The sequence below is a fragment of the Hemicordylus capensis genome, chromosome 3 (assembly GCF_027244095.1).
Source record: "Hemicordylus capensis ecotype Gifberg chromosome 3, rHemCap1.1.pri, whole genome shotgun sequence".
NCBI classification, from domain to species: Eukaryota; Metazoa; Chordata; class Lepidosauria; order Squamata; family Cordylidae; genus Hemicordylus; species Hemicordylus capensis.
The window spans coordinates 136,783,245-136,802,375 of NC_069659.1; the positions used below are offsets into that span (position 1 = coordinate 136,783,245).

Consider the following 19,131-nt stretch of genomic DNA (forward strand, 5'->3'; position numbering starts at 1 on the left):
TACTAATTCAAAGGCTGGTATAACCTCTAGAGGCCAATACAATTTGGATCTAGCGTGGGTACAGGACTGCCTTCTCAGCGTAACTGTCCACTTGTAACATTATAAGCAAAGGCTATGCTTTCTAACTTCATCAGGAGGTTTAATTGATAAGGATGCAAGACAGGGCCTTCGCAGTGGTGTCACCTAGGGTTTCATAAATCCTCTAGGAAACAAATCTGTTAACTATGAAAATGGTGGGGGCAAGGGACACTCAGTCCTGAGGATATCACAACCCATTCTAGAGAAAAGGAAATGAGTTATAGACTTTTGAATTCTCATCTGTCACTCTAGATAATAATAATATTCCATTATTTATCTTGGCATTGCATGCTGCTTTTCAGTCACACAGTGACCCTCAAAAGCAGTTCACAGCCAAAAAAACCAAGTTTTCAAAACAATCAAATCCATAAAAAGCATAACACAGCAACTTAACGAATATATTTATAAATACTGTTTTTCAACAAAGGTCCTCAAAGCAGTTTATGCAGGGGGGGGGAAGATAATATGGCTCTCTGCCCCAACTAAAAGCCACAGCAGTAGAAAACAGTAAAAACTGTGAATAGGACCAACATTTACAGGTTTGTATTCTGGCGAAGTGAAGTACTCAATGTTTTCAGAGTGGTCCACCCAAAGGCTAAGCTGGCAAACATGCTGAAGATGTTTGACATCTGTAAGTTATCCCATTTTATCTTTACAGGAAGCGTGTAAAGTAGGTTAGAAAGACTTGCCAGGTCCACCCTGAAATGAGGTTTAAATCTATTCAAAGTTTAACTCTCCACCTGCTGCATAACACTATTTCTTAAAGATAATAGATGTAAAATCTTTCCAGGTTTACAGCCGGAATGCTTTAGGTTACAGCACTGTTGTGAGGATGAACAGAGGAGCTTGCAGTATCCAGAGGTTTAAAAAAAAAGCAAAAGCGCTCGTGTGTGTCTCACTTTCTGTTAATACCCAAATGTCCTGTATAAATACGGATTTGCCATCAAATACTGTCATAGTATGTCTGGTTATAAATACCATATGTTTATTCTTTTGTTCAAAGTATAAAAACAACTTTTAAAAAATCAACTATGCCCAATAGTAGTTTGGCAGGAGATGAAAAGTATGGCAAAATCCCTCTGTTGGGCAGAGGTGACCAGCACTAGGCTACTCTATGCTAGATACTGGAGGCAGCCTTTAACCCCAAATATGAAAAAATGACTTCAGAAAATGTGGGACTTGGGAGCAAACTACTTAAGTGTTAGAAGGACAGCAGGCGGGGGAGCAGGGCAGGGGCTGAAAAAGTGGGAAAGAGGCCGGGCCAGTTTAATAGGGAAGGCTCCTTTTATAAAAGGAATCAGTTATTTCTATGTGTATCAACTGTAATAGTCTAATCATCATTATTACTCAAGTTGTATTTGACTCTTAGTGTTTTCAAATCTTAGCATCCCTTTTCTTTCAACAAAAGTTTTTAAAAGGTTAAGCAGAATTTAAAACCAAGTGACAGATTTGGAGTGCTGAACACCAACCAAACAGCTGGAATGGCATAAGTGATGTTGTGCCATGATGTTGCTTTCACATTGAAGCAGCACCATTCCAAGGCCAGAAGATCCTGTATATTTATACAATATAGTTTTTACAACAGTAAATGTTGGGAAAGCAGTATGTTGTAAAACAACAAACAGTCATGTGAAGCTTATACCGTAATGTAATGCTTAGCTTGAATAGAAATTGGAAATTGTGGGGTCTAATTATGTTAGAGGTTGTTGATTTTTACCCACAATAGGTAAAACAGCAGAGCACTAAGGAATGAGCACACACTCCAGTTACAGAGGAGGTAGCAGAGGATGGTTTGGATATTGCAGCTATTTAGAGAAAACACATGGAGATCCTTGTGTGACTAAACACTAAACATTTATTGGTTAAATACACTTAGACAGGAAAGACCTCTATCTAATCTAAAGGACTACATAGTGGATAGGTAAGGAGAGAGAGAGAGAGAGATGTTTCCATCTGCTCTCTAGGAGGAAAGAAAGGATTGTGACTCAGCACAGGAAGTGCTGCAGAGTCAGTTCAGGGGTCATAGAGTAGGGACAGATAGGGAGAACCTGACTCACTGTCTCTACTCCCAATGCCCCTAGTGGTCATTAGGACAGTTGGTGCAAAAGGTCGATGCACTGGAAGTTCATCTCCAACAAATTATTCAGGAGACCCCATAATTTTATAATTTCTAATCCCTTCCACCCCCACTAAAGGCACATTGTTATAACAGGACCAGGTCTTTTCAGGAAAGAAACCCAGAAAAAACTTCAAACTCCTATTCATGAGTTTTTCTATTGAAAGTAGTAAACAATGTCCCACTACCCCTGCTAACTGAGCAAAATGCATCTTTTTAAAGTGGTGATTCTCTTTATTTAGCAGGGGGAGAGCAACTGGCCCTATCCAGCCCCAGCACAGCATCCATCCAGTGGCTGTTGCTGGTGTCTGCCTTATGTTTATTTTTAGATTGTGAGCCCTTTGCGGCCAGGGAACAATCTTATTTATGTATTATTGATTTTTCTATGTAAACCGCTTTGAGAACTTTGGTTGAAGGGTAGTATATAAATATCTGTAGTAGTAGCAGTAGTATCTAGTTAAAAAGTATTTCTGGGGTGTGTGTGGGTGTGTGTGCACACACACATATATGGAAAGAAGGTTGTACTCTTGGACATTGGTAGGTTACAAAAAGCTTGGCACACTATTTCAGAATCCATAGAGCATTTATTAAGTTTGATAATACTCATCAGCACTTCAGGATGCAATTTCCAATGCTTTTACAGCACCCTTATCCCTTTGTATGAACTGAAGCCCAGTCCTGCAAAGCAAATCAGAGGCATAGATTTTGTTTCTTTTAGAGAATCCTAAAGATGGATTGTGATGCTGGATGTAAACTCTTAGAAAGCTATTCCTGGAATTACTGGTTACATATTTTGCTCTAGAGAACTTTGATATATAAAACCATTTCATTCACCTGTATTTACAGAACATCTGTAGAATAATAAATAAGTCATAACATGTATTAAAGCCTGTTCCTTCGGACCTTTCCCCCTCCCCCCGATGGTTTATAATTCCAGATGACTCTAGAATCTGGAGGCTGCTCTGTGATTCGTACTGTCAGAACACACTGTGGCTTATCACATGATTGTGTAACTATCCTCCTACTTCCCTCTTACTCCTACCTAATAAGAGCAGCCACTACCCAGAGGTCAGTGCTTCCACGTTTTCTCCAATGATTGGAACTATATGGCAGAGAAGGAAGGCGAACAAAGGCTCAAAGTGCATCAAAAAAGGATGAAGAGCACAAAACAAAGTTCATGATGCTGTCCGACAGGCAAAAGTTTAGACCCCAGTATAGGACATAATGCAGCTATGCCCTCCCCTCAAAGTAGTGTGGCTTCATGCCAATTATTCAGGAGACAATCATATTCAGGGAACAGAAGCCTTTCCTCATTAGCCTCTTTCATTCCAAGCTCAGTTGATCACCAAATTCAGTGCAAATTTTACATTTTTTTAAAAAAAGCAAAGAAAGGCCGTTGGGGTGGGTGAGGGTTAACCAACTCCCCATCCCCACCCTAACACTCACCCTTACTGTGAGGGAAGTTATTCATTTTATAAACAAGTCTGCAATTTCTTGTGCCATCTACATTCATAAAGAGATCAGCAATTTAAGTGGCCGTGTTTCACATTTACTGAAGTCCTCCCGTGCACCCCAGGGCAATCTCCACTTGACTTGGCATTTGTTCTTTATCCAGCCAATTCTCCTTGGTGACTCCAAGAGGAAACCGACATAGCAACAGGTAGCACCTTGAACAATGTTTCATGTCCGTCCACTGGGGCTAGATAAATGGTGGTTTGTGTTGGAATCCACCAGTCTGTTTGCAGCACAATGCGTGTGGACCACACCACCATTTGGATACCTGACAAAGACAGGCTCACAGAAGGGGCTTTGACACACCTGGCAGGCTTTTCTGTCTGAGAGCACAGTTTGATTTCCTTTTAGCTTCACCTATAAGCAGGAGAAACAAGCCAAAGTATAACTGAAAATCAGTACATGAACACAGATGGGTGTAGGGATTTGCAAAAAAACCCACCAAAACCCTGCAGAGCCTATCATTCTCTGAGTTTTGCACTTGGGGCATTTCTATACCACAAACTGGTTTAGTTGTTCCCTTTCAGCATAGAGCTGTACAGCTGATGAGGCCAAGCGACAGAGTTTTCAGTATATTCAAGAATTACAATCCTTGGAATTATTTGGGGAAAGCCTTGACAGTGCAAGTGGTAGAAAAAACCAGTTTACAGTGTAGATATGCTGTGGTCTGTGATGGTAGGATTTAGCCATACAATTGTTTCTCTTATATAATTACATTCTAGTAAACATGTACAGGGTAGATTTGGAACAACACCTATCACTTCCAATTGTGTAAGTAAAGGTTTTAACACCACGTTTACAAAAGGCCTACCTGAAAGATATGCTTCCAGTAACTTCCTGCAACAGATAGTTAGGACACCACTGAGACTAGAGCCCCTGGTTTCTTTTCCATGGCACATTAGTTTTCAGTGTGGCTGGAAGAACGTTTTTACAGCCTGGCTTTGGATGTGGCAAATAACTCCCCTGAAGCTGTTCCCTAAAGGCCCACTCCAAAAGCCTTCTCCAAATAGTTGTGTTCTTCAAGTTTCACTCAGCAGTCATGAAAGCATTTTTGTTTGAAAGAAAGCTAAAATGCTCAGTACCACTTTGTAGGTGACAAAGCAGTGATAGAGGATGCACAAGAGACTTTGCATGATATATAAGAATACTGGGATGCCAAAATCCACACCACATAACAGGTTTTGCACTTTCATAATTCAACTGTAGATTTGCATAATATACACAGTGCCTGACAACAGGCTGGGCACATTTGAAATATAGTGGTTAGAATGTCAGACTAGGACCAGGGAGAGCTGGCCAGGTTTAAATATCTATTCAGCTGTGAAGTTCACTGATGGCCCATCCATCTCTCTCAACCTAACCTACCTCCAAGGTTGCTAAGAGGATAAAGTGCAGGTATAAAACTGGAACCATGTTTGCTGCTCCAGGTCCTTGGAAGAAGGGCAAAATGTAAAGCAAAAATGAAATGTACACTTCAGAGTTCAAGTGGACATGAAACAATCCACGAACCCATCAAGACTCAAATTATTTCAGTTTCTTGTTTAAGAAATGTCATTTTTATCATATGACAATGTGTGGAGAAGCAGAACAGAAACCACCAACTACAGGAGGACCTCGGTATTCATGCGGGTTCCGGTCTCAGCGAGTGTTGTGGATACGGAAACCACAAATACTGAGGCATTGGGACAAAGGAAATCCAGGGGTTATGTTCCTGGATGCTTCAAAAATTGCTTAAAAGGGCCCTAAAAAGTGCCATACCATGCTCTATGGGTCCCCCATGTTCCAGCATTGTCCCTTGAAAGAGGCAGAATCAGGTTTTTAAAAGTGAAAAAATCCCTATTTTCAGACTTTTCCCCCAACAAAATAAACCATAAAAGGGCTCCTGGTCTCTCCCAAACACAAAATGGCAGCCATAAATGGCTTCTGTGGTCAATTCCAGCTGCCTCCAATCTGCAAGGTCGGGTGCTGATTACCCAACCGTGGATACATGAAATCGCGAGTGCCAGACCCATGATTAATGAGGCCCTCCTGTAGTAGCTTACTGTTTGTGTATGATCCAGGGGGAGATTAGAATGTGTTGTTAGAAACACAAAATGTTTACAGAGAGAGTGTCAAGAAATTTCAACATGATCATGCAATGAGTGACCAGGCATGCTCACCTTCTCATGCTTATAAGTGAGGTTCTCAGCTTTTGCTAATCCCAGGGCAATCTGAGTCATTCTTTGCGCATGGATACTTTCCCTCACTGCACCAGTCAGAAATGAAGACAGAAGCTGCACTGACCAAGTGTCAGGTATAAGCTGCAGAACATTCGCTGCATCAAACTCAGCTGTGTGGTTATTAAGGAGATCTACAGCAGCCATGAGCAGTTTGTGTTCAGATGAGCTGGAGTTCAGATAACAGGAAAGCAGCATATGGAAAAGCTTCCGCCTGTAAGGTGGGTCTTTGTTTTCTGAATTCCATACACAGTAGTCCTCAGCAGCATTGAAATCCTTTATTTCATGGACCAAGATATGTAACGCTTTGTCATGCTCTTCCAATTTTCCATACAATATTGCACACTCCATATGAAGATTTGAGTCAATGATTTTATCTGCCAAACATAAGTGTTAAGCAAGATTTTCATCAAAACAAGATGCTACACCCCTTCCACTCTGTAGCCACAGTGAAGTAATAAAGACCCACTGGGGCTATTCTCACGATTGGCAAAAATCGAGTTAGGAGAGCCTAGCCCAGTTTTTGCTGATCGTGTAAACCACGGGCTCGCAGGCGAGCCCAGTGGTTTATGAGCGGGTCACCCGCTTCTGTAGCCCTCCCCTTAGCCCAGGTTTGCGGAGCTACTGATCGTGAGTAGCCCCCGGAGGGGAGGTGAAAAGCCGCCTCCCAGGGTCTCCCCAGTATGCCCAGGGCATACTGGAGCTTCTGGGGGCCACGTGGCCCCCGAGCTCCCCAGCCCGCCAGCTCCGTCACGGAGCTGGCAATCGTGTGGGCAGCCAATCCGGCCGTCCCGGGCTCCCGCTGCGATAGTCTGCGGGGAGAGCGAGCTTAGCCCGCTCTCCCCGCAATAGTGGGAAAGCGGGTCTCACTGATCATGAGACCCGCCTCACTGACAACTAGAAGTAATCCAAAAAGCTGAATTGTGAGCAAGAGCAAAGTCGTCTTCAACTTTTGGCAGTTACAAGCAGAATTTTGCATTCATTATTATCTTTACAAATACAACAGCCAGGATCCAAACAGTCCTGTGTATGAGAAGACACTTCCTTGCTCTCACAAAGTGTGCATTGCCCCAGCTGCATCATACACCACAGAGCGACAGAATCTCATGTGCATATCACCAACATGGCACAGCCATATAGCTATATAAGCAATACGAGCAGTTCCTGTAATCCTTTCACTTCTTAAAAATGTAATGGATTGTGGGACTAGGGCAGATTATCTTGGTGCCCACGTCACATTCTGTACTGTATGGTTCGCAGCAGCCATACAGGTTTGTATCATGCTGCACTGCACGATTTGCCAATTTTCTGAACCAGCCCTTAAGTTATCCTGAAACTGGGATAAAGCCATTTCAGTTCTCCCACTGACTCCAAATCACAGTCCGAGTGTTCTCTTTCTATCCAGTTTTGTTTCTGTACAAAGTAGATAAAGCTTACTTCTATTGTATATTAACCTTTTTTCTCTCTTACCTAGTATGAAGTGAGTTCTATAAAGGTCAGATTTCTGCAGAAGACTGCGTAGCTTAGCTTGTGTTTTGCTCAGTTCCTCACCCCTCTTTATGCCCTCCTGTGATTTCAAGTGTAGCACTTCATCCAGATACAATACTGCTAGATGGGTGTGGTACTTTTCCTTCTGTCGGTATAAAAAATAATCTGTTCCAAATTTTCCATAGGCAATTTCATTAACATTTCAGCACAATACTTTGGCCCTCCTGTAGATGTTGGACTACAATTCCCATAATTCCTGGCTAATGGCCTCTGTGGTTAGGGATAATGGGAGTTGTAGTCCAAAAATAGCTGGAGGGCTGAGATTATGTAGCTCGGTTCTAACACATAACCAAGGAATCCTGCTACACTAAGTGAAACTATCAACACAGAAGTCAAAGTGTGAACAACAGGCATGCCACTTCAAAAGAATAAATCTTGTGTCTCTTCAACAACTGCAGATGTTAGAAATTCCATCAGTACAGCTTCTTCCATATGTTGCAAGAACAGCAAAACTTCAGAGCACCTAAAAAGGAATGAAGCCCTGTGGCTTTCAAATATAAGATCAGCCTAGAGGAGTCAGAAAAATCAGAGCCACTGGAAGCCCCGACATGGGGAAAAACCACCCTGTATGGGAGGCTTGTCAGATAGCAGAGATCTTGTAGAGAGGAACCAGGTTACCTTGTACCCCATCTGAAAGGTTTCCCAAGTCTTCAGGGATAAGTGTGGGAGGGGACTTTCAGGATGGTTCAAAAGAAAACCAGAGGATGGGACAGAATACCACTTTAGCTCTTGACTCCTCTGCTTGTGCCACAGCAGCTAACATAACTGGGCTGTATGAGAATACGTGGTGTTATAAAGTAAAGCATAATTCTCATTTATGGTTTACTACATCTATAACGACTTAAGTTGCTAGGGTTGCAAAAGTTACAGGTTTTCCCCTTGAACACCCTAGACAACAAGAAACAAGCTGGAATTTCTTGGACACTAGAACTTCAGGTGTGGACAGAAAGCTCCACCACACTCCGAAACTGGGTTTTAGTCTACAGAAGCCAAGAATTTACCTTTATTCTTCTCTCCAGAACCAAGAACTCTAAATATTTTACTAATGATTTGGGATATTTGTTAAGGCAGCTGATGACATCATCCGGATTAAAGCTGTTCTTCTGTTGCTCTTCTTCTAAGGGTCTTTTAGTGAAAATGTATACTCCAACCTAAAACAAGATGCATTTTTTTAAAAATCAAGTCTTGTACTTTCAGAGATATAAATCTCTGGTGCCAAGTTACCAATCCCCGTTGTCTCACATTCCTCAGCTTGTTAAAAGTGACTGAAGGGATGTACACAGTTAAATCTTTTCTCATTCTACACAGTGAGCAAAAGCATGACATGAGTAGCCATTGTGCAACAGTTAAATTTTTAATTGGGGAAGAAAAGCATAAAATCCCATTGGAAAGAAAACAGGAGATGGGAGAAAGAGATAGAGCTGTTCTGCTATTTGTCTCCAAGAACAACAAAATTAAAGACAGATATACCTGGACTCAAAAAATAATAATAATGCAAAAATGCAACACACACACACTCACTCAACACCCCCACCCCGGCTTAAGGGAAAGAGGTAATTGCTCAACTTGTCATTTATTATGTCACAATTCACAAATATTTAATAGATGCCTGGACACTTGAATCACTTCATTCCAACCAAAGGCAATAGCAATGCATGCAATGTCTGGGAGAAGCATCACACTTTTTTCTAAGTACAGAATACTGTGCTTTAAGTACTGGGGGGAAAACGTCTCCCTTCAACAGAATGGCTGCCTTGAAAAAAAGAGTAACTTGTGCACAAGTTGTATTCCAGTGGCTTTTTTCTAAACACAGAATGACAAAGGATAAGCCAGCGTAGTCATTCAGCTTGAATTCCTCATTCATATAAATAAAACCCAGTATAACCATTGAGATACCTAGAAAATAAGGGAAAACATAACTCAGATTCTGTCATATTCAGCCCTAGAAACTAGTGAAGTGGACAATCAAATTTCAGTCAACCTGAATGATAGAAAAGTGCTGCATGGTAACATCCCACACCAATGCAAGTCTGTCCGTCTTCTCCTAGGTGGTTTCGCAATACCACCCCCAAGCTGGCAGAAAGGGAAATGGGGCCATAGCTCCAGGGTAAAGCACCTACTTGGCAGACAGATCGAAGAGACTCCTGCTCCAAACCTGGAAGAAACAGCTGCCAGTCAGAGTAGACACTACTGAGCTAGAGGGACCAATGGTCAGACTTGGCAGAAGGCAGCTTCTGATCTTATGAATAAATGGTCTTTGGGGAACCTGCAACTTGGTAGAGCACCCGTTCCCCTGCAAAAAACCTGCATACTTCAGGAGAGCTATCAGTACTATCATTTGTTTGTTATTTCTCTGTGTAAACCGCCCTGAGCCATTTTTGGAAGGGTGGTATAGAAATTGAATTAATAATAATAATACTGGAGAGACAGTAGCAGCCACCATGACAGCAATCCCATCCTGGAGGAAACAGTCTTAGGCCACTGCTTGCTAGATATACAAATTCATCTTATATTCCACATCTGGCATGCAGTGGCCCCAAACTGCTGTGCTTAACAGGCCTGGATTTCAAAGGCCATGTATGAACATGAGCACACAAAGTGGAACACAGACCAATATCCCCCTGCCACACAGACATAGCTCAACCTTATGGCCATATTTCCTCACTCATTTCCGTTTGGGATCCTTTCACATCTATTTCTTCATAATTCTAGAACTTTGTTGTGAATAGACAAAGGTTTAAGGTATCTAAAAGAACAGGACAGCACAGACGCAATTGTTCTGGAGAAGGTATCCAAGCAACAGCAATTTCAAAACCATTTCCCAAAAGAATCTGGTTACAAACCTCTTCATTTTGCTTCAAGATCCATTCTGCATACTTCCACACCAGTTCATGATCCATGCAAGAGGTAAGGAAGTCTACGATATACTCATAAAGGTCTGTGCGTGTAGAGTCCTGAATGTCTCCATTAACAATTTTTACCCATAACTGCAGTATAGAAGAAAAGCAATCAGTGTGATATAATGGTTAGCGTGATGGACTAGGACCAGGGAGAATGGAGTTCAAATCCCCACTCAGCCAAGAAACTCACTGGGTGACTCTGGGCCAGTCACGCATCTCTCAGCCTAACCTACCTCACAGGGTTGTTGTGAGGATAAACATAACCATATACACTGCTCTGGGTTTCTTGGACAAAGAGCGGGATATAAATGTAATAAATAAATAGAAATAAATAAATAAAAATCAGAACTCCTCCATGGCAATGCACCATTTTAAAAAGGGTTAAAATATAACAATCTTTTAACTCAAGGTTAAAATCACTATAATGCTCTAAAGTTTCAGAGACAATGGCCCTATTATGTTGTATGAGTCTACAGAGATCTGTACACTTTACGTGTTGGTGTGCATGATGTACCTGCTTCCATTTTAAAAGTGAGCCTAGGTACAGGCCCCTCAGATTCATGGTAGAGATAGGAAGTGTACTGCTGTGCCTGTGTTCAACATAATGTGAACACACATGTGTAAAGTACACTGTACACTCATATGGGTGTTGAACATGTGTATCTGAGCTAGCGTATGAGAGCCAAGAGAAAGCACTAACATGGAAACACCCATGGCCACTGAAAATGCTGGGAGATTAATCCCAGCAGTGGGGAGGAGGGGCAGATATCTGCCTTTGCTAAAGGCCCCTGTGATGATGAGGATGATGGAAGTTGTAGCCCAAGAGTATCTGGGGACCCAGGGTTGGGAACCTGCAGGCTAAGTCACCATGTTTTCAGCAAGACTTGCATTACTAATTTGAAAGCACAAGTGACAGTTTGCCACAACAGGAACTGAAACAAGAACTAAACATCACTAAGCATCGTTAGCGAACATTAACACATTGCTTTGTTCTGCAACAGATGTGGTTGCACTGACCTGTACTGCTGCAGCATCTTGACCATTTGAGTGATACAGGAGACCAAGTGCAAAAAACCTGTATAAAAGGCAGAATGAAGCAGCAAGTAATGAGAATTGTTTAGGGTGCATAAACATATTTCATGCAAATGCTTTACAATCTTTATAGGATAATCTCAGCAAGAGTCTCCTGAGCATAACCCAGAACATTCACAAGCATGAGTGAGGAGCAGAGGTGCACAACTCTGACAAAGCTCTGCACCTGTTCACATGGGGAAGGCAGGCAGTTCTCAGGCAAAAAGTGACTCAGTGGGACGAGTTCGTGTTGCTGGGCCCACAGCCCTTACTCAGCTCAGCATCCTAGTTGCACAATGGGCATGCAAGTATTGGGACACTGCAGTTATGCAAGAGCCAACAGATATCAAGTGGATGGCTCAAGGTCTTCCAATGAAAAACCAGCCCTGCTTTCTGAGTTATACAAATGCTGATAAGCAAGAAGATATGGATAAACTTGGAAGGACAAAGTCAACTGTATTTTATAAAAAGTGAAGGTTTTTATTTTGACAGGGCACAGTACATTATCCTACACTTACAAGACTTTTATTGGGACTAGGGGATTTATTATTGTCATTGTTGTTATAAGATTTCTCTCCTTACCCAAAGGTACATGGGCACCTGGTTCAAACTGCGAGAAAATGGAGGAAAGATTTAAAGGCACACAGTTGCTTCTTGAGGAACGCCCATCTCTCTCGCTCTCTCAACCAATCTCTACAGGTTAGGAAATATGCCCAGCAGGAAACTTGCTTACTTTTTGTGCTTTTCCAGCCATGCAGCACTATCTGTGAGAAGACAGAAATTCTCAGAGACCAGCAGATCTAGAAGGCTTTCATGATTTGCTTCTGCATAGAGCTTCAATAAAGCTGTATCAATGTCTTCCTTGTAGCCATTTGCAACGTCCATACTGCGCACTTCGCTCAAGTAACTCATGAGAAACCGTTTGCACTTGGCCACCTTCTCCTGGTCCCCTTGCGTCAGTTGATTCAAGTCAGCGTATTCATGGAGAGGTGGGTGAGTCCGCATGAAGGAAGAGGAAGTAGGCAACAGGAAGGGGTAGAGAGAGATCAGCTCCCGGACATCCAGCTGGCCGCTTCTGCAATTACAGTGTCAAACTAAATGAAGCAAAAAAGAAAGAAAAAGTATACATAGGCACACACCCCACACACACTCAATAAAAGGGGATGCCAAGCATTGGACATATGGCAGAACAGGACACTGTTACAGCTGCCCACTTGTGAATGTTTTCCAAAATTAAACTCCAGCATGTTGAGACAAGCAACGTACTAAAGACAAAGTCCTACTTGGATAATCAATGACCATTCCATATAAGCAATAAGCAAGTACAAAACCGATTTTAATCAAGCAATACTTGTACAATGAGTGTACAGTGTACACAGGTAAAGTTATTCACACATTACATTATGTTGCGTGTAGGTACACGAGTATACTTCCTAGCTGTACCATGCGTTTGAGGGGCCTGTACCCAGCTTCGTTTTTAAAATGAATTCAGGTACAGTCATTTATACACTCGTGTATGTGTTTGTATGGTGAAGATGTCTGTACACTCATACAACAAAATGTCTAAACAGGGTTACAGTGCTTCCTATTCTCCGAGCTTTTTAATCTTATTTTTATGGGCAGGAGACAACACATTTTGCCTGGTATGGGTAGTTGATCACTAGGCCTTTTCTGCAAAAGGTGAGAGCCTTGTCCCTGACCTTGTATTGCAAGGCCAATATTCACACACATAGTCAGAGACAATTCCTTACTCCTCTCCCCAGCTCCAAGCCACAGTGGGGGCGAGGTGGGAGGGGAGAATCATTCCTAGCCTTTCTTTCTAGTTTGGAGCTGGTCTTGTGGTAGCAAACATGACTTGTCCCCTTAGCTAAGCAGGGTCCACCTGGGTTGCATATGAATGGGAGACTAGATGTGTGAGCACTGTAAGGTATTCACCTTAGGGGATGGAGTCACTCTGGGAAGAGCATCTAGGTTCCAAGTTCTCTCCCTGGCATCTCCAAGATAGGGCTCAGAGAGATTCCTGCCTGCAACCTTGGAGAAGGTGCTGCCAGTCTGTGTAGACAATACTGAGCTAGGTGGACCAATGGTCTGACTCAGTATATGGCAGTTTCCTATGTTCCTATGGAGCTGGGAAGGGAGGGAGAGCTCAAAAGGAAGCTATTTGGCTGCTGTGCTTGCTCACAGACACAGTAACCAAAGTACACCCTTTGCAAGCTTCAGGATTGGTGGGGGAATGGAGGGATGTGAGTTACTTATTTGCGTAACTTGCTGTCAGATGAAAGGTCTGTTGACTTGCTGCTGTGTGACCAAAGTGAGCCAGGGAAGCATGGTGCAACTACCATTGGGAAGGTGCAACCTTCCCTCTGTGACTTCAAAACAGAGGACGGCTGGTGTTCAACACATTCAGTGAGTGTTGTAAGCAAAAATGTGTAACCCTCTTTAGGCGTATGCTTAGGTTACTATTTCCCATCTCCAGACTCCCAGGATGGAAATGCAAGTTTGTCTTTTTCACCATAAAGGAAGGAAGTTGAAAGAACTTTCCTGTAGTTCCAGAGCTGGCAAAACTGTGCCAAAGCACTGCAGACTCTTTCTCACCCACCTTCAATCACAAATAATCTGCATGAATGCACTACTGGTCCCAAGCTCTCTTTTCCAGCATGTTAATCTCACTGAAGGTTCCTACATCACCAGGTAAGGCTTAAAAGACATACAGCAGAATGGCGCCTGCCTGGCTCACCTGGATGTAACTAGTCAGCAATATGTGAAGTACAATATCTGTAGGTCCAATAGCCCATGCATACAGGACTTTACATTCATGCATACCAGTTACATGTTGTGTCTAGTGATGGTTCTAATATGTGCAATCATGTCCATCATTATACAAGTCTATCTAGCTTTTCATGCTCAGCCACATTAAAAGTTGAAGTTCTTTCAGCACAGAAAGTTGCTGTGCAAGGACCAGGTGCCAAAATCCAGCAACTTTGCAGGTACATACACATACATTTAGCGTTTAGTGTCCTCAATGCAACTGTGTGGCATTTTTAAGTGGGCATATTATTTATATATACAGGTGGCCCTTATCTGCAGTTTCAGCACTCGTGGTTTCACATATCTATGGTTGGGTAATGTATGCCCGGCCTCACTATCCGTGGTACACAGCTTCGCATATCCACGGTTTTTGACAGTGCAGTTCTGCCCTTACGTGATTGTGCTCTTGCTGCATATGCTCATGGGCTGGGAGAGGAGTTTGGACTGGAGGAAGACAGTGGAGTGCTTTGGTCTGCATGTTTAGAAGTTTTTGTGCTCCTAAAAGCCATTTTGGGTAGCATTTGGTATCCTTAGGAACCCATTGCTCTGGAACTTTTAGAGGCTTTTTTGAGCCATTCCTGTGGAACTTCTTGGAGCCATTTTCTGGAGCCCCTTGCAGCACCGCGCTGCTCTCATAAGATGCTAATCACCACTTTTATAGAAATTTAATTTTGACAATTTTTAATAAATTAAAAAATTAATTAATTTTGATAATTACAGTACTGCATTAATTTAAATTAAAAATTAAAAATTGATTTTAATTATTCACTGAAAATGGATTCTCCTCTCACTCTGATTCTCACAGTCCTTGGTGTGTTTACTTGAACTGGATTTAATTTTCTGCTGCCTCTTTGGCCAACCTACCAACCAATCAGGCCAAGAGGCTTGTGCTGCTAAGTGCTGGACTTCAATAGTGGGGAGAAGAAACATCATGACTACACATTACTGGAGGAGCTGAGGTGGCCAAGCACAGTGCTGTGCTCCACTCTTATTTCTACTTTTACCCTCTCTTTCCTGGGCTCCAAAACCTAACTTCCCCAAGTCCCATTGACTTAAGATTTCATTATCCATGGTTATGTTATCCATGGTTGTAGGCCAGAATGGAACCCCCATGAACAATGAGGGCCACCTGTAGATTGCTTTTCAACAAGGTCACAAAATGGTTTACATAATTACATAACATAGAAAGGGATGAGAAAATGATTCCCTTTCTTAAAGGGACTCACAGTCTTAAAAAAAACATGAGGGACACCCCAGCAAGAGCCACTGAGAGGGACACTGCTGGGTTGAATAGGGACAATTGCTATCCTGATTACAGAAGCGCCACCACTTTATTATGAGAGCAACTATTATAAAAGGTGCCTCTTCTCGCAGTTGGCAAGAGTTATTTACAAACTAATGCCATGCAGCATAAATAAGAATTGAGAGAATTAGATGCCACCACTCCAATAATAAAGAATGGCTCCAAATTTGCATTGATCCAGTCCCTCAGTGTTATGCCATTCAAGAGTATCAGTCAAATCTCATTGAAAACCCTTGAAACTTGAAATCCAAACACACTGGTTTAATCAATGCTTAAGATCATCATTGCATTAATTGTTCTCACCCTAAACGAAAGATTACCTGAAGAGTTCTTTTGCTTCTAGGAACTGAAGCTGTGCAAATTGTATAAATCCTGCTTGCTGCAGGATTCGTTTGTACATCAACTGCAAAAGAAACAAAGGGGTGGGGGTGGGAAGAGATGTGTCAGTATGCAAACCACCATGTTATAAATCCATGAATTATGTCTCAGTGAATGGATATAAGCTAGCAATTTGCTTGTCACTTGCACATTTTGTACTCCACACAGCACACTAAGGTAGCTCACACGAGCAGCCCTACTCAGGCAGGGCTGCTCCTGCTTGCATGGAGTGGCGTAATTGGTACCGATCCTGGGGCTCTTCCCCCGGGGGAGCCCATGTTTTTTTACCTGGGCTAAATAGTGAGGTGGGGGGGGGGTCAGGCTGCCTACAGCCCAAGCATCCATGAAGCTGGGAGGAAGGAGTGCCTGGCAGTGGGGGAACCCCGCAAAGACACCACGCTCCTGGTGGGATGCTGGAGGACTTCCTCCTCTGGCTCCCGGCTCTGCTGTTCGCAGTGACCCTGCTCATGTGCCAGGCAAGCGGCAGAATTAAGGGGAAGGGAGATCGCAAGCAGGGAAGAACCTGCCTCCCTGCCAACCCTCCCCAGAGAGGCCGTCTGAATGACCACAATGAATAATAAAGTTGGAAGAGGCCAAAAAGCCATCTGGAGATATGTAGATGGCTCTGCCTTACTATCTGCCCCTAGCAAGACCTCAGTGAGCTGCAGAAAGAGAGCAGGCACAATGTGAAGAGATGCTTGCAAAACAAACTACTCCAGATTATGCAAGCAATTAAATTAATTCAAGTTAGGATCCAAAAGACATTTCAACTGCAGGAAGGTTCCTACAGATGAGCAGTTTCATATAGCAAAGTGTCAAATCTGCATGTGAATTATGTGCACACACATTTTGCAGTGTATACATGTACTGGAATCAGTAATTGGTCAGCATGTACATGCTGCAAAACACGTGTATGAAACACTTCATACTTCATTTTTATAGCAGGTATGCATGTCAACTTCTTATGGAAATGCAAGTTTGTCACACCTGAAGTAGAATACCGTTTATAAGTAAATCCCTTTGATCCAACATTTTAATTCCATTTTTGTGAATTAGCAGTAGTGCACCTATTCACTATTTTCATCTGTAGCTTTCACTAATTTGAGCACACACATTGCAACTATTTCAACATATACCCCACCCTACCAGCTTTTTCATTCACTCTGTATCCCATGCACTGACACATACACAAGTGCAAGTGTACAAATTCAGCATTTTAAAATAAAATAATAGAAACCCAAACTTTCAACTCCAAGAAGAGGAAGTCCATACATACAGGAAATACATGAAGATCATTGTCAGCAAATAACAGAACTGAAAGGAAACAAACAACATATCTGAACTAAAGAGCAGATCCTCAGAGGATGCAGAAGGTTGGAAAGGGAAGAGATAACTAGTGAAGCATGTATCTTCTCCCCACCACTCCCATCTTGGCACAAGGACAAGATATTGCAAGTGCAAGGCACATTTTTTAGAATTCATGTAGGTGGATTAGAGAAATATGTAAATTTCCCTGCAAACAAGTTATAAGGATGTTTATATCCACTGGCTACATCCCTTTTTCAGAACATAAAGGCATACAAGAACCCCAAGAGATGCCTTAGATGACCATTTAAACTTTATTTTAGCAGGATTTGATTAATCTGAAGGCCATTAAAGTTCCCAAAAGCCTCTTGCCTCCAAAAAGGATTTGTATATAACATTTAGAGTCTAAGGTTTTGTTTTTTTTAATTGGGCACACTTATTTTCACTGGTTTGTTCTACAGAACATCCTCTTTCATCACCTCAAATTGGCTCAGTTCTTCGGCCTCCAAGCTTGAGAAGCTCAGTTCGGGAGAAGGTATATGGTCAGTATCCTCTGCCGTGAAGACAAATGAAACCAACTCATTAGTTTTTCTGCAATCTCCTTATCCTCAATAATCCCTTTCATGCCATCACCATCCAAGGGTCCAACTGCCTCCCTGGTAGGTTTTCACTTCTGATATATTTAAAGAATTTTTTGTTATTCTCCTTGACACTTCTAGAAATATACTGCTCCTCAAACTCTCTTTTTGCATCCCTTATTGTCTCCTTGCACTTCTTTTCCTAGAGTTTATGTTCCTTTCTGTTCTCTTCCTTTGGGCAGGACTTCCATTTTATGAAGGAAATAGTCTTCCCTTTTATGGCTTCCCTGACTCTACTTGTTAGCCATGCTGGTGACCTCCTCCCTCCTTGGCATACATTCCAACTGAACTTCTATTATTGTGGTTTTTAAAAAGTTCCATGCTTTCTGGAATGATTTGGCCATCCTGACTTTCCCTTTCAGTTTCCTTTTTACCAGTCCCCTCATTATTTTTTTTAGAAGTTTCTTCATTTGAAGTCCAACACATCTTTGTTGAATTTCCTTGGCAATGCTCCACTAGCATATAAGGTGAATTGGATCACCTTATAGTCACTGTTCCCCAGTGGTTCTACAACTCTGACTTCTCGCACCAGTTCCTGGGCGCCACTCAGGATTAAGTCCAAGGTGGCCTTCTCTCTGGTTGATTCCGTGATCAACTGTTCTAAGGCACAGTCCTTTAGCATGTTTAGAATTTGGCCTCTCTATCAATTACATGTGAATTTGCTCAGTCTATGTGAGGATAATTGAAGTCACCCATTATTATGGCTCTGACTCTCTTTGATGTCTCTCTGATTTGCTTCTCCCAACTCAAGGGCGCTCTCAGCATTTTGATCCAGGGGGTGATAGCACATAACACGTTTCCTTTCAGTCCTTGTATTGTCACCCATAATGATTTTGTGGAGGACTCCAGTCCTCCTAGGTTTTCTAGCTTGTTGGATTCTATCCCTTCTTTAATATGCAGTGCTGCTCCATCCCAATCCGCCCCTCCCTGTCCTCTCTGTAGAATTTGTATCCAGGAATAACAAAGTCCCATTGGTCCTCATCATTCCGCCAGTTTTCTGTTATGCCCACTATATCTATGTTTTCATTAGCAACCAAAAACTAAATCTTGCCCATCTTGGCTTGGAGACTTCTGGCTCTGGTAATATAAACACCTATACACTGAGTCTTATCTGGCGTTGGCATGTGCTATCTCCCTTACTGTCATTTGACCTTTTTGACCAGCTGTTTAAAAGGAAAGGTCCTTGACTGTAAAGTACTTCCTGGCTATTCCCTTAGAAGTTAGCCTTTATATTAACTGACAGCATCATCTTAAGCCT

General features: G+C 42.3%; 1 protein-coding gene across 8 annotated transcripts in view; it reads right to left on the minus strand.

The window, feature by feature from the left end:
* Window positions 1-2,758: 2,758 nt before the first annotated feature.
* The window catches only part of TGFBRAP1 (transforming growth factor beta receptor associated protein 1), a 36,598-nt gene continuing 20,225 nt past the window's right edge, over window positions 2,759-19,131 (minus strand). For all 8 annotated transcript variants that reach the window (XM_053307381.1, XM_053307379.1, XM_053307383.1 and 5 more), the window contains exons 5-12: window positions 15,873-15,955; window positions 12,175-12,516; window positions 11,388-11,445; window positions 10,314-10,457; window positions 8,472-8,621; window positions 7,393-7,555; window positions 5,866-6,299; window positions 2,759-4,063 (exon numbers count right to left, since the gene is read on the minus strand). In XM_053307381.1, the coding sequence (XP_053163356.1) occupies window positions 3,875-4,063; window positions 5,866-6,299; window positions 7,393-7,555; window positions 8,472-8,621; window positions 10,314-10,457; window positions 11,388-11,445; window positions 12,175-12,516; window positions 15,873-15,955 (1,563 nt within the window). In that variant the 3' untranslated portion in view covers window positions 2,759-3,874. The remainder of the gene's footprint in view (window positions 4,064-5,865; window positions 6,300-7,392; window positions 7,556-8,471; window positions 8,622-10,313; window positions 10,458-11,387; window positions 11,446-12,174; window positions 12,517-15,872; window positions 15,956-19,131) is intronic.